General features: G+C 38.4%; 1 protein-coding gene across 1 annotated transcript; it reads left to right on the top strand.

Annotated features, from left to right (window-relative positions):
• Positions 1-14850: 14850 nt before the first annotated feature.
• Positions 14851-15842, top strand: LOC122048502. Its single transcript, XM_042610064.1, has 2 exons — positions 14851-15225; positions 15303-15842. Exons 1-2 carry the CDS (start codon positions 14851-14853, stop codon positions 15840-15842), a joined length of 915 nt encoding a protein of 304 aa, XP_042465998.1.
• The last annotated feature ends 932 nt before the right edge of the window (positions 15843-16774 follow it).

Here is a 16774-nt window from a genome sequence, read left to right as displayed (position 1 = left end):
TCCCCGAACCTCGTAAATCTGTGTATCAGTGTTTGTGTGTTGGTTTTCGTTTTGTTTTAGTTTGCTTATTCCGCTGCGCTAACTAGTTTCTGTGTAGAACTCTCTGCTTAAGTTTTTAAAGAGGCTATTCACCCCCCCTCTAGCCATCTAAGATCCCAACAGTTCAAAAGTGGAAAACAAATTCTCTAGTGTGCTTACCTCGAAAGCCTTAGAGATGTAGTATGCATCTACTAAGGATGACCATTCTAGAGTTCTTGGGAAGGCGTTGAGCGCATACCAGATTGAATCTCGGTTCATTACTGATTCTCAAAGATTGTTGAGTTAAGTGATGAGTTCTTTGATTCGTGCTTGGAGTTGCGCTACCTTTTCTCCATTGTTCATCAGTAGATTTATTAGTTGGGTTCGGAGGATGTCTCACCTTGATAACATTGCTTCCGAAGTGCCTTCATGGAGTTCTAGGAACTTCTCCCAGAGCTCTTTGGCGGAGTCGTAGTTGCCGATTCGATTGACTTCCTGGGGCGGAATGACGCTGAGCAGGTGGAATTCTGCTTTACCATTCGCCATGAAATCAGCTTGCTCCTTCTTCGTTCACTGATATTCTTCTTTGTCTTTCAGAACTACAAAACCCTATTTCATAATTAACAGAATCTCAAAATCTATTTTAAAAAATACCTCCATCCGGTGTTTCCATTGCGCGAAGTTTCCCTCAAATTTTGGTGGGTGAATGCTTGCACCGACCATCATCTTGTTGCTTTAGTCGGCGCTTAGTCCTTCTGAGACATCCTGGCTCTGATACCACTTGTTAGGACCCTTGGCGCCCGGCTTGAGGGAGTGAATTGCCTATTAAGAAAACTAAGAAAAAAAACCTTTCCCGTCCTTTCAACTCTAATTAACAGCAACAATAATAATAAATTAAAGAAACAACTAAAAAGTAGAGGCACAAGGTTTACTTGGTTACAACCTATATGGTTGTTAATCTAAGACAAGTTAAATCACTAAACAAATCTCCTTCATTGAAGGTGGAGAAGCATCTTACACTTGTTGAAAGCTCAGACAGTTGCTAGGAAATTATTATAAGAATTGATTAATTATTTTCTAGGTCCAGGGGTCATTTTTATAACCCCTGGAAAAACTTATCCGTGGCTGGAAGGCGCCTTCAATAGAGTGGAAGGCGCCTCCAGTGAGGCATAAGTGGATAAATGTTTATCCACTACCAACAGCTAAAACCAACCTGGTCGAAGACACCTTCTATAAGGCTGAAAGGTGCCTTCGTACTGTTCATTGAAGGCGCCTTCTAGCCATGGAAGGTGCCTTCCACAGTGAGGTGTGGAGGCGTGGTGTCGGCCTTTTTGCATGTCACAAGGTGCTCCAAATTAATAAAGATTGAAACTCATTGAAATTAAAACAACACGTGTAGTAAGGAGTCCCAAGTCGTATTTTTTTCCAAGGCTAACTAAAGTGTGTGTACTCTAGAATTGGTTCAAGTCAAAATCTTACATCATCATGGTCAAGAATAGAATCAAGGTAAGAATGTTCTTAACTAGACATGATCTAATTGATTTCATCACATTAACATCAGTAAAGTTCTTGGTTCAATTCATGATCGAATCCCATGAATAAATTCTATCTTTACAATTCACAATCACGGTATCTTTTACACTCAAGATCTCATCTCAATAGCAAGAACTACAAATAACACTTCATTTACCTTCACACTTGAATTCAGCAATTAAACTCCAATTCTCAAATAAGATAGTATTGAAGAGGAGCAATAATCAACAACTGAATGTGAGAAATTGACACTCGAACAATTCCAAAACAACAAAGATTAAATGTATGTATCACCGGCATTACTAACTGAATCACAAAAACCTATAACTATCAATATCAGTAGTACAAAACTTAACAGAAAATAGATCTAAAATTGGGATTTGTAAACAAGAAATTGAAATCGGAAATTCAAAAAACTCAAACAGAAATGAGATTACAAGAGAAATTTATCAGATCTAAAGATCTGAGCAAATTCAATCACAATTCAAATGCAAAGATAATGAAAACCTAGTCTATAGCATTCCACAAACCAAAACCTTGCCGCAAGCTTCTTCACCCTGCTGTCACTACAGAACCACCGCAGAGAACGCCCTTCTGGTAATCGATGTTGAATCCTGAGCTTCCAACTAATCCAACCTGACGATCATAGCCTCAGAGAATGCCCATACAGCTCACACCGGCTGGAGTTTACAATGCACAAGGAAACAACGCTGAGTTCTGGAAATTGCGACACCATTCGATTGATCAGATCGATTCTGGAGTTGCTGATGGAATGAGGAAACGGGAGTGTCGTCGGAGCCTCAGAGAACGCCCTTCTAGCTCCGGTGATGATGGAAATCGCGGATCGGAGAACACCCCTGCATCCGGATTGTGAAATGGACAGAGCTCAACTGCACGGACTGGAGAACGCCCCTGCCGCTTCTGTGACCTCAAATGATGATCGCCGGAGCTCAGGGAATCGCCGCCAATGAAGAAAACTCACTCTCAGATCTGGAATGGTAAACGGGAGCTGCGACCGTCACGCAAAGAAGAAGAGAAACAGTGCCAAAATCGCGAAGCTGAGCCCATCGTGTACTGTAGCTTCTCGTCCCTTTTAAATCCTCCTCAAACTTGATTAGACGGTCTAGAGTATTCCGGGGCTTGATCAACCGTGGAAAACATCTCAAATCTGGATCAAAAGGTACTGATCTTCATCTATGGTCCAGATCTACTCCTCTTTAGGTTGGATAAGCTGGATCTTCAACAGATGGCTCAGATCTCTCCGATCTTCAATGGATGGTCCAGAACACTCCAAGGCTTGATCGACTTGATTAGCCCTTGATTTAAGCCCAAGTATGACCTGATCTGATCGGGTCCATGACCCTTTTGATGCCTACAAAATAAGAATCAAATATTAGCATCAAATACCGTGATAATTAGCTAAATTGCAATTAAGTCCAAGATCAGATGCAATTTATGAAATGTAATGTAAATGTGAGATTAGGCTATGAATAAACCATCAAAAGCATGCATTATGAATTAAAATAATAAGCTAAATCATGGTTATCAAGGCACCTTCAATTCCCTTTGAAGGCACCTCCAGCAATATTTCTAGTCTCCTTTCGTTCTTCAGTTGCTCTAATCACCTAAGTGATCGTGGCCATCTGGAATAGGGCTCACCCTGACCCATTTTCTAACCTTCTCCTCGAGTAGGCTTCCGCTCTGGCTTCTCGTCCCTCGGAACGTCGCGCACATCCTTCTCGTCCACCGGTATACTCTTCCGCAGCACCTCATCCCTCGGATGCACCGAGCCCGTCAGCTCCCTTCCCGTGCCATCATTCTTGGTAGTTGCGTCTTCCGCTCGACTTCCTGTGTTCCTAAGCTCCTGCACACTTAGACACAAGGATCAAAACATAACATGACCTAACTTAACTTACTTGATCACATTAAAACTACCACGGGATCCAATAGTACGTAGTCCAGAATCCCCTCCATCTTATTTGTTGTCGTCTTGAATTGTACTTTGCTCTATTTTCCAAGAATATAGAATTTGTAGAATTCAAGCTTGCACGTCTTGACACTCTTTAACAAATATCTCTTTGAAGTTGTAGCATCCCACGTTCATCCATATGCCCTAGCCGCCCGCATATGCCACAAGACAATACTGTCTAATTCAGACTCCACCAAGGTGACTCCACCACCTACAACTGTAGTCCCTATCAACTTATAGATGTTTCCTACTACCTTTTGTCCTTTCATTACCATCAGAGCTCCCTTACTGACCTTCATCACCCCGCTCACTGATTTGTAATTGCAACCAATAACATCCAGTGTGCTTAGTGAGATCAAGTTCTTCCTTAGCTCTAGTATATATCTGACATCATATAAAGTTCTGATCATACTATCAAACATCTTGATTTTGATGTTCCCTATGTCGATAATTTTGTATGACGCATCGTTTCCCATCAACACTGAACCGGAATCTACTATCCTATAAGTCTCAAACCAATCCTTGTTTGGAGTCATGTGATATGAACATGCGGAATCTAAAATCCATGCATTTGTCAACTGCTCCGAACTCGACATAACTGATAACATATCTCCATCACCACTCTAAATTTTTCTTCTTCAACTATGTTTGCAGACTTTGCCGAACTACCTTTGTTCACTGCAACATATTTCTTTATCACTGAACAATCTCTCTTGATATTACCTTTGCCTCCACATTTGTAGCATGTGATCATCTTCTTCCTTCTCGATTTAGAACGAGCCTTGTTGTTGTTACCTGATCCATGTCGAGATTTGCTCCTACCACACTCTTGGTTGCTATTTACCACAAGTCCTTTTCCCTGAGAAACTTCATCGCTTGTTTTCTTTCTTTGGTTAAAACCTAGCAACACACATGTCATCTCCTTCAATTTGAGAGTTTTCTTATCCCACATCAAAGTAGTAATTAAATTCTCATATGTAGGAGATAAATGTAGAGAATTCAACAACATCAGTGTCTTATCCTCGTCTTCGATCTTCACATCAACCCACTTCAGATCGTTCATAATCTGGTTGAATACGTTGATGTGCTGGCTCAGATCGGTTCCTTCTGTCATCTTCAGCCTGAATAATTTTTGCTTGAGATATAGCTTGTTTGTCAATGACTTTGACATGTACCGACTTTCCAGCTTTTGCCAAACTACCACTGGTGACTCCTCGTCCATGACATGGTACATCACATCATCTGTAAGACAAAGCCTAATTGTTGTTATTGTCTTCGCCTGAAGTTCTTCTCAATCTGATCTCTCCATGCTTTTCGATTTCCTTTCTCCTAGTGCCTTCACCATACCTTGTTGCACCAACAAGTCCTTGACTCTTCTCTGCCATAATTTTAAGTTTTCGGTTCTGTCAAATTTTACCATATCAAACTTCGTAGAAGTCATCCCCGATATATTGAAGAAATCCACCAAAACTTGTAGCTCTGATACCAATTATTGAACAAAGAGGGGGCAACACCTCTTAACCTCTAACGTGCAGAAGAAGAGGAAGAGAAAAAAGAGATCGTGCGGAGCAACAAGACAAAGATGCACAAAAGGAGAGCAAACACGAAAAATGAGGAGAAGAAGAGTTACAGTGGTTCGGCGACGTGTCTACTCCAGAAAAACGATCAAGGCTTTATTAGAATTCTCTCTACACAAGATAATCACATCTAATGATTCTTGTAATTGTTGTTGTACAATAGATTTACAATGATCCCTATAAATAATGGATAAAGCCCAGACCCGGTAAAATCATAACAGAATTTTATTATGAAAATGTCAACATAATTTTGTTATGAAAAATCGTAATAAAATTTTGTTATATAAAATCGTAACAGAATTTTATTACGAAAAATCTTAATAGATTTTTCTTTCATAGTATCCATCGTATTGGCCTTCATCCAAATATGAGTCACCCGTCAACAATACGAATTCACATCTAGAGCTGGATGGACATAGTGTCCAAAGAGGAGAAGTTCCAATCGGGGAAGAGGAGGATCAACCGTCATACTAGATCGTGGTCCGACAGAAGGAGAGGGAGATGTCGATTGACTGAATCAGAGGTTTGATGGAACGAGTCAATCGAGAGTCTGACTTAATCCACCGACCAAATCTAGCAGACTAAATGGGCCGAAAATTATTGTCTATTTTTATAATTGATTTTGTTAAAAAAATTTCATAGCATCAATCATCATTTGAATACTTATTTTTTAATCAAAAGACCCCTTCAATGTTTAACTCGATCAAAATCTTCCCAAAGAAAGTCCAAACCGCATTATCTTGTGTAGGAATACATTTGTTGGTAACTTATAAGAGAAGCAAAGAACAACCACTCCATCTTATACACAATTCCTCCACTTTCCTCATGATTCTTCCCATGGAAGACATATTGAGGCTACCTTAGCAAGAACAAACAGGACATGGACATGGACATGGTAATCAACTTCTCCCAACTCATCTTCCATCCCTTCCAATCTCTTCAACTCTCCACCTCCTCTTCAAAGTTCGGTGTGGAGTTCGCAAACAACAAAACACCAGGACAATTAGCAGAAGAGATCAACAGGATCATCAAACTCCATGAGGCCAACAAGATTGAGAGGTTCCAACTGCACTTCCCCCGTTGGAAATCTTTGTCTCCAACATCAACAACTGGATAGAATTCGCACTGGCGAAGGGAGTCCAAGCGTTGGAGCTCGACTTCTCCATGGGATTTGACAAACCATATTATGAGTTTGACAAAGGTACCTCATTTAGATTACCAGATTCTCTATACCGATGCAGCTCAATCACACAATTGAGCTTGAGCCACTGCAACTTCCACCCACCATCGGACTTCATAAGCTTTTCTGTTTTGCAATCTCTCTCCCTAACTGTGTCGATATTGGTGTTCATGTTCTTGAGACCATGATCACCAACAGCCCACAATTAGACAGTTTGAGCCTTGTTGGATGAGTCCTCGGTCAAGGTGCTCGGCCAGGAGCTTCGGAGATTGTCTATCATAAACTGTCAATTCATAGGAATTGAGATTTGTGCTCCTAAACTCCAATATATCTTTCATTTTCTACGGCGAGTATTGTTTTGGCGACCAATTTGTTTGGCACTCATACTTCAATGTGTTAGTGTGTGTATTTATGTGTTAAGATAATCTTATGTATTTTGTAGATAATTATTTTATAAAAATAAATATTTATCATTAATTATTTATTTTTCTATACGTATATGATTAATGATAAAGTGTCACAGATTAATAGGTATATTAATTTAAAAATAGTCATTGATCGGATAGATATCTAGAGGGGATATGGATATCTAGATCAACGCTGAGTATGACTAGGTCGAAATAGACCAAGAGATAGATATCCAAGTTGTACTTAAGGGGTGTCTTAAGCTTAGAGGTACACTGGACACGATCCGCTTAAGAGGAAACCACATATATATTAAGCATCATTGATCTTTCCTTTTATGAACGAGTGCAACTGATCTTTTGACTTGAGACCTTCATTTATTCTATGCGTGGAGTTATGTACTTTGACGCCATTAAAGACAGTCTTTAATCGAATTGTGATTAATACGGTAGTTAGGTGTATAGCAAAGTGTAGAGAAAATAGTGTTGAGTCAATAAATGATTCATCGCTCTCTTGGATTAGGAGTTGACATCCTGGCCATTTGATAGAGATATTAGTGACTCAAAATCCATGGTCATGAGAGGAATGATTTATCATTTAAGAGGAGTCTATTATATCTTGAAAATCAAATAAAATAATTAATTTGGCAATGATGCATAATGTACCAAATTAATTGAGATGTAGGCTTAGATGAAGAGATTGAATTACACAGTAATCAGTTCATGGTGGTTTATAGTTTATGACTAATATTAATTTTATCACATTAGGTGGCTAAAAATTGTTGCTAGATGGTTTAGTCTGTGTATGGATTTACACTGTCTTCGTGTATAAAACCTAGAGGTCGCACGCATAGCACGTAGACATGAACATTATTTATAATTCGAATAACTATAATCATGATAGTTAATGGAGAATTCAAAGAGTTATCATAATGATCATTAATGAATAATTTGAAGAGTCATCATAATGAAAGTTATAAATTTAGAATTTATGGAGGCTATAACTCTTCATCTTCTTAATTAAAATCATAAATGATGAATTAATTTAGACTTTAACTCTTCGTATTTTTTGGAGGCTATAAGTAGTCATCCTTGGAAAGATTCAAGACGAATTCCTTCTCTCCATTTCTCCCTTGTCAACTTCTTCTTCGCTTTCTTCCATTGGAAGAGATCGGTAGTGCTGCCAAGGTTTTGTCGATCCAAGAGGCTAGCACCTAACGGATCGTATCAAGTTTATGATCTAATGCGCATGAATACTGTTAGAGGAGTCACACGTGGGACTCTTATTTATTTGTGATACCATTCAAGTCTATCGAAGACTCGAGATATATTTTATATTATTTTTCTATAAAATTATATATACCACGAAGAAATTCATGATTTAATATATGTCTTCAGCTGCGCTCCGAACTTAACCCAATATTCCTATGTTGGAGGATGCCTTCATTAGCTCATATAACAAAGGGTGCTTGGAAACTAATCATGATTATATATTCCTATTGTCGAATATTAGGCATGTTAAGATCCTTACAGTCTGCTCAGCAACCCAATGGTAACGTTTATCTTGTGATGTAGAATAGAAGTTGCATTTATTTTTCCCTTTCTTAATTGTTTATAACTTATCCACGTTCAACAGCGAGTCTATGAATATGAATATCAAGACCTTCTTCCATTGTCATTACCGAACCTGAGAGAATTACAACTACTGGACATTTACAGCTTTGAGAGCTTCTGTAGCTTCCTGGAGCACTGCCACTTCCCTATCCTTGAGAAACTCTTCATTCGAGTAGGTTTATTCTCTGCTGTTTCTAATCAATTTCATGTTTCTGTATGACTAAAGGTTATCTCTTTTCTAAAGATTATGTGGATACCTGAAGAATTGTCTGACGACGACGACCAGCTGCTAGAAGATGATGAGTCCAGCTAGTGAGGTTGTTTTTAGCCATCTCAGGGTAATTAAAGTGAGCAATTTTGTGGGCACCAAGTTAGAGATGAGTGCGGTGAGGCTTCTGCTGTAGAGAGCTGTTTGTCTGGAGAACTTGGTGCTGGTCACTCCGAAATCTTTTGAAAGCATTAAAAGACTGAATGGTGCTGCTGCAGAAGAGGCATTTCATGGACCTAACACTTCTTTCATGACTTTACAGCACCGGATCTCAGCATTATCGAAGGCTTCTCCTAAAGCAAACGTGATCCTGGTTAAGTCATCTAATGACAAATATCCTTTTAGACAAGTCGCATGAGTTATTATTCTAATCTTCATCCTCTGTCAGTACTTGCTCTCTTTATAATTAATGCATTGCCAAATCGAGCGATTCTTTCTTGCGATGACATTTTGCTAAACGTCCGAGGTGAAACGTGTGAAACGTTTATTGATTTATTTCTATACGAATGATTATGACCGACCGTGTGAAACGTCGGATAACTTTTTGCTAAATCTCTTTATAATTAACGCATATCAGTTTTGTTGTTTTTAGTAATCCAGTTATTCAACATCCCATTAATTTTGAAGTTCATCGATCATCATCATATGTACTATGGAGTAGACACTCTATCTCCCTTCGGGACGATCTAGTGATTAACATATGAGATATTGTCATCATAAAATCTGGGGTTCGAATCTTGGCAAAGCTGAGATAAATGAGGTAAATGCCTCCCTTATGTGCTAGTCACTATTCCAAAAGTTAGTAGTCGTCCGTGATTTACCTCCTCCGTATTGACCCCAGGACGGGTTGGCGGGAGCGCTAGGGGCGAGCGTATTTGGCTTTTGCCACCATGGAATAGAGAGTAGAGTTTGGGACCGTTTTGATATGTGATCATGGACGGATAAATTTTAATTAGTTATAACTTTTGACTCCGGAATCCGTACGAGATGTTTTATACTTCAAATTGAAGTTCATTCAAAGATCTATACGCCAAATTGATGGACTCAAATGAGTTTCGGGTGCAAAAAAAAAAAATATCATTTAGGATTTTTTCAGAGACACCAAATATTTTATTACTAATTTTTAGTAATTTTCATATTAGTGTTCAAGGGTATTTTCATCCTAGGTAAATGAGGTTTTAGGTCTATTTAAACATTTGTTTAACTATTTTGAGACAATTTTTATTGATTAATATTATTTCTGTCATTTTCTTCTTTGGAAACGTTGAGTTTAATTTCTTATTTCCTAATATTCTTCTGTCAATTTGAGATTATTTTTAATATTCATGCGCACAGGGATAGTTCTGCCTTAGAAATTTCCTGCGCGGCGACCAAGCACCCCACTTGATTCAGCCTCCGAGATGCACTACCAATGTGCTAGAGAATGCACAAGACAAGCACGAACAAGACAAGCCAAACGTATAGGAAAACTCCCAACCTTTTTGTATTAACACTCAAAAAATTACAAGTGACTCTCTTGGAAGAATGCTCATACAATCTCTCTTGTGTCTTGCCTTTGTCACACCCATGCCTATTTATAATCCATAGGCAGGGTTGGTTTGGCAGTTTACAAGCAGTTGCATGGTAGTTGCCTCAACTACCATGCCACATGTCCCAAACCGCCAGCTACCTCATTGCTGCCTTGGCGCCATGTCAAAGGCCAGCATGCACCCCTGTGCTTGGCCCATGGTTCTGCTTCATGAGCTTGGGCCGAAGTAGCCCCTTTGCTGCATCTTTCCATGTGCTGCATTGCATGCACCCGCTGCATGTCATGGCTCACGAATTCTGCAAGCCATGCTTGGCCAAACGCTCCGATTTTGCGCGCCCGCTCTTCGTATCTGTTTGCCACCGTCAAGTCGACCTCCCGCTCGACTTGTGCTTGGACAGCACCCGCACACTGCCACAAATCCACCCGCTGCTTGGCATGTCTTGCGCACATGCCCACTATGCTGGATCCAAGGAGCAACGAGCCAATCCTTGCGCCCAGCCATGTCGTCGAGTCTGAATCAACTAGAGGCAATAAAGAAGAGGATCTAAAGTTTGAAAGTTCCAATAAGGAATATCTATAATATCAAGATCGAATCCTCTATCCTAGAAAAATCTTATCCTCGTATACCATTCATTTTTTTAAATTTTTTTTTAAACTTCCGATTGTACCAATGAAATTTTATCTTTAGAGTTTAGAATTTTGATTATAGTATTATGCACATAAAAATTTTCAAATCGAAAAAATTATTGGTATGAAAAATGATACCTTAAGGACCCTATGTCATATACTTCGTACCCATCCAAAAAAAAACTAATTTAAAATTTTTTGTATGTTTAATATTATAACTCAACCTCTAAATCCTTAATACAATGGATGGAAGGGGGAGGGTCACATGGAGGATAAGAAGGGCATTTGGATCATTTTGGTGGGGTTTTTTCTTTAGGTTTTGGAAGGCATGAAAAAAGAGAAGGGGCTAGGTCATTTTTGAGGAGCTGGCTGAGACACGTTGTCGCCGCTAGGGACGCACGCCACGTCCTCCTCCCTCGCCGGCCACCATTGCCACTTGTCAAGCATGCCCCCGACCTTCCTCAAGTCGATCGAGCAAACCACATCACTCCTCTCCCCTTCTCGCGTATGCACGCCACCTCTCACACATGAGGCCGCCATTGCACCGACTCCCTCCCACATCGCCTCATGCAGGGATCAGGGTAGCCCCCACCCTTTCTCCCTCGTGTGTTCCATCTTTTTCGGCAACATCACACCACTCTCGAACCTCTCTCTTCGCCTTCGTCCTTAGCGGCTGCTGCCGCATCCAGCGGCCGTCGCCACCTCCAATGGTCCCGCCACCTCTAGCGGTCAAGCGTCGCTCCTCTCTCACCTCCATCATCTGCCTGACCACGTTAACCCTACACCTCTTGTATGCACATTTGCAGCCCTCCGTTGGCTGACTCTACGACCCCGTGCCACCTACTCCATTCGGCTCCTTGTGGTTTACTACGTTCGGCCTTCGACTTGTCCAGCCTTCAAGTTGATATTGTATTCTAGCCTTCGAACCAAGGCTATGTTCCGATCTTAGGCTGCGTTTGGTAGTCTGTAATCTACCTTGTAATGTAATCCAGATTACATTACAAAGTCGATTATTTTGTTTGGTACCACTTTAACTTTGTAATGTAATGTAATCTGGATTACAAAAGGTAATAACCTTTTGTAATCCAGGATTACAAGCCAAATAGCATGTAATCCGATTACATTACAACCCTAACTTTTTTTATACCAAATATAACCCTAATTCCCTCTCCATCCCGTCGCACATCCTCTCCCTCGCCTCACCCATCATCCCGGCGCCTCCATCAGGATCGGTGCCGACACCACCTCCATCCAGCGACGACACCAACATCGGCGCCAACACCACCTCCATCCAACCCCTCCATCAGCATCGGCGCCGACAATAGCATTAGCGCCGACACCAGCATCAGCGCCCGCACCACCCTCGTCTCTACTTCCCATTAAAGTTTTGCCGAGGCTTTGATCCACCATTTTCTCCATCAGCATCGATGTCGACACCACCTCCCTCGCCTCCGTTCCCCATAAAGCCTCGCCAAGGCTTTGATCCACCGCCTCTATCAGCATCGGAATATCTATATCTGTAAGTTCATAGTCAGATGTTTCCCGTATCAAATTTTTGGTTAAAAACCCTTGGTCTGGAAGGTCTTCTTACATTTTAACTGGAAGAGTAAATTTTTTTCTACTTTTGTCATCCATTTAGATTCCTTGGCATGTGAAGATGTTTAGATTCATAATTTTACTTGTATTGGTAGAATGCGAAAAGCTTATTAGGGATTTCACATATGCTTCCCTTATTCCTGTGCACTCTAACATTTTTAGTTGATCTCATCCACAGCTTTTGATTTATTGTTGGAACAATGTTTTGGGTTACATAGGCTTTACTTTGAAAAGTTGTTTAAGTTGTGTTGTGCAAGGCAAGGATGTTGAAACAAGAGCTTCAGCATTATTCTTGTAGCTTGTCAGCCAACACAGTACAATATGAAATCTTAACAATTCATTAACTGAATGGAAACTTGTCTATTTTCGAGGTTATGTGGTTTTCAGTAAAGTTGCTAACCCAATTTATACCAAGCATTGCTATTTTCTTTTTATAAATGAGGTTGCAACCTATCCAATCTTAAAGAAATTAATTGTCACCTGTCAAACATGATGCGTATAACCACAATTGGTCACAAGAGTGCTGTGTTTTTTGTTAACTCAGGATCCACTTTCATATGAGTATCTTCCTTTTAATTCCGATAGCTACAAGCCTACAAAAGGAAGTCAGAATTTTCTTTCAGAAAAAAACCAGAAGTTTGCATTTATTGTTCCTTTTTGTCATGAACTCTAAATTTCTGAAATTTATATTTCTCCTTTTTTGTCAATTTTATGACCAGTCTAAAAATCCTTAGATTTGTAATGTTACTTTCAAACCTTGTTATATGTTTTCATCAAAATCAGCATCTTGTTTTCATCAAAATCAACACCTTTTCATTTATTGGTTTTATTTATTTTGCAGCCATGACTCGTCTTAGTTTAAAGACCAGGAACATAATGAGGAAAAGGAAATTAATTGTTGTGTTAATGCATTGGTTGGAGATCTTGAATATAGTGAATTGGTTTTTTCAAATGTGTTGTATTTTAGTGGAATGACGTAATAGATCGTATTGCTTGAAAAGACAATATGTGAATGACGTTTTTTCTAGGAGAGGGATGATATATAATTTAGCATATGAGAGTGACACTACTTGCATATCACAGCTAAGAATGAATAGGAGTAGTTTTACAAAGTTGTGTTGTATGTTTGAAAGTGAAGGGGGCTTGAAAGGAACAAGACATATGGAGGTAGATGAGCAAGTAGCAATGTCATTACATTTGCTAGCTCATCATGTCAAAAATAGAACTATACAATTTCGATTTAAAAGGTCTGGTGAAACAATAAGTAGGCATTTTCTTCGATTTTTGAATGCTGTTATTCGTCTACAAAATCTGTTTTTCAAAAATCCAGAGCCAATTGCTATAGACTCAATAGATTGGAGATGGAAATGGTTTAAGGTAATTATTATATTTGTTTTTAAAGTTATGATTTATGATTTTTTTTTTCTTCTTATTTTCTTTTTGTTGTTCTTTGTAGAATTGTTTGGGAGCTTTAGATGGGACACACATTAAAGTTAGAGTACTAGCAGCGGATAAACCTAGATATCAGACAAGAAAGGGTGAAATTGCTACTAATGTGCTTGCTGCTTGTTCCCAAGATATGCAATTTACATATGTGTTGTCTGGATGGGAAGGTTCAGCAACAGATAGTAGAGTGTTACAAGATGCAATCACAAAAACGGATTAAAAGTTCCACATGGTTTGCTAATTAATTTTTCAAAATATCCTAAATACTTTACTGTGTTTTGAGTTTGTGATCTATTTTAATACATTTATTCAATTTATAGGATATTATTACCTTGTCGATGTCGGTTACACAAACTATGAAGGCTTTTTAGCACCATATAGAGGCCAAAGATATCATTTAAATGAGTGGAAAGAAGGTCGAGTACCTATAAGTCCTCAAGAGTTTTTCAATATGAAGCATTCGGCTGCTAGAAATGTGATAGAGAGATGCTTTGGGCTACTTAAAATACGTTGGGCAATACTTAGAAGTCCAGCTTATTATCCGATCCAAACTCAAAATCGAATTATTATGGCATGTTGCCTTCTTCACAATTTTATAAGGAGAGAAATGGTTGGGGATCTTGCAGAAAGAAGGTTGGAGAGAAGACTGGATAGTCATCCAGATGAAGTTGATGACATTGGTTAAAACATGGTGTTAACCATTGAGACTTCGAGTTAATTTAGCAATTGGCGCGATAATTTGGCCAATGACATGTTTAATGAATGGAAAAGATCTAGATGAGATCATTTGTGTGATTCTTATGAAGTATTAGATTTTTTTGACATGTCTTATGATTTTATAGTTGAATGTTTAGCTTATTTTGAGTATGTTAAATTACAATGTTTAGCTTACAATGTTTCAAGCTTACAATGTTTCTTTGTAATTTGGTCAATATATTCTATTTTCCATTCAATAGTAGAAACCCAATGTCTATTTTCCATTGAGTATGTTGAATTACAATGTTTAGCTTACAATGTTCAAGCTTACAATGTTTAGCTGGTTGCTATTTCTCTTTATTTGCGCTATTAATTTTTTGTGCTATAGGTGAACATGGCTTCTAATCCTTCAGGAGAATCTTACAACCCAAAAAGACCCGTGAAAAATAAACATCAATGGTCTGCTATAGAAGATGCTGCACTTATTGAAGTATTGATGCAATTAAATAATGTTGGAGATCTTAGAAGTAAGAATGAGAAAGGTTTTAGGCCAGGACATGGACTAAAGCTACAACAAATGCTTGAGGTTAGCTTGCCTGGATATGGAATTAAGGCAAAATCACACCTTGAAGCAAGGTTAAGAACTTTCCAGAAGCTCCACAATGTTGTCCATGACATGTTGTATGGAGTTGGTAGCAGTGGTTTTTGTTGGGACTCTGAAAAAAATATTTTTACGGCTGAGAATTCTGTGTGGGATGAATATATTAAGGTAATTTATTTTATTATTAAAATGATTTATTTTTATTTTTCATTTATTTAGTTAGTAATATAAATTTTATTTTATAGACTCATGGAGATGCAGAACAATTTAAATACAAGTCATTGACTTACTATGAGGAACTTTCTATCATTTTTGGTGGAGACCGTGCATCTGGGAAAGATGCTCAAGTTCCTGCTGATATTGTCGAAGAATTAGACAACGTTGCAGTTGAAAATGATGAAAGTATAGGTGTTGATGGGGATTATGCTTCATATGCCCAAGATTTCATATTTGGATCAAGCGAAGAGAATTCTAAGCCAAAAAGGAGAAAGACCGAGAGCACTAAAGATTTGTCTCGAGTTATCAGAGAGGCGACAACTATTCTTGGGGAAGAACTTAACAATGCAAGTAATCGATTAAGTAAAGCATTGGAATATGATGAAGGCACTGAAAAAAGAATGAAAATCAATGAGGTTTTAACAAAGTTACCTGGGCTTAGCATGTTGGAGCGACACAAAGCGACAAGAAAAATTGGTTGTGATCGTGAGACTACAGATATTTTCTTCACCATACCAGATGATGAGAAAGAAGTTTTTGTGAAAGCATTATTGAATGGAAATATTTGAGGCGTATACTTGTAGGTTTTGTTGTAATTTCTTTGGACAAGTTAAACTTGTAATTTCCTAGAGAATTTGATCGTTAAACTTTGTTTTTAATGCAAACTTGGTGGTTAACTTTGTTCGGTTTATTAAAATTTGATTTGATTTACTTTAGTTTGGTTTTGTTCATGTGATTAAATTTAGTTTGATTTAATTTGATCTTGTTTAAAAAATATATATGTGTTCATTCTTAGAATTCATTATATAGGCGAATTTTGTGGCATCTCCAAATTGTACTAGACCAAAATCTCAGATGTTGGTGGTTTCATCTAAAATGTGAATTCTTGATGGTGATTGTCATTCATTTTACCTTGAGCAAAAGCTTGGCTGGAAGGATAATCCAAGTATAGATGTTGTGTGTTCTTAGTTGATTCAGTTTTCGAGTTCCTATGATAAACTAAAACTTCTGCCAGAGAATGAGCTATCAATTGATGCTGTGTTAGCAAGAGAAATCCCGTCTATGTATTCATATTTACAGGAATTTGTTGGCTCCCATAAATTTGATGTTCTTAAAGAATACTTGGATGATGTTCCTTGGGTTTATATAGGCGACAACTTTGTATCTCCCATGGTGCTTGCATTTGACTCTCCTGTGAAGTACCACCCTTATCTTTATGTTGTTCCCTCTGAGTTTGTGTAGCATTTATTCTCTTTCTATTTTTATACTAGTATGCATGTTATTAACAAAGAGATAAAAAAAACTATATTCTGTTAATCAGAGAATGAAATATGTTTTTATTTCTCACATTATGGGAATAGTGCAATGTCTTATTTTCTGATGTAAGATACTTTTGTCGATTTGCCTTGTACAGGAGCAGGTCTTTAGGTTCATAAATACTGCTGAGTTATTAAAAAGTAAACATCCTTTTCCTTTCTGACTAATTCAATATGATTTATTG

The sequence above is a fragment of the Zingiber officinale genome, chromosome 2B (genome assembly GCF_018446385.1).
Source record: "Zingiber officinale cultivar Zhangliang chromosome 2B, Zo_v1.1, whole genome shotgun sequence".
Taxonomy (NCBI): Eukaryota; Viridiplantae; Streptophyta; class Magnoliopsida; order Zingiberales; family Zingiberaceae; genus Zingiber; species Zingiber officinale.
The sequence above is the reverse complement of the archived record's forward strand: the minus strand, read 5'-3'. Positions and strand labels throughout refer to the sequence as shown.

Excerpts from the sequence above, each read along its gene's own strand:
- LOC122048502 (XM_042610064.1), top strand. The coding sequence starts at position 14,851 with ATGGCTTCTAATCCTTCAGGAGAATCTTACAACCCAAAAAGACCCGTG. Across the intron at positions 15,226-15,302 it reads TGTGGGATGAATATATTAAG|ACTCATGGAGATGCAGAACA; the intron begins GTAATTTATTTT and ends TTTATTTTATAG.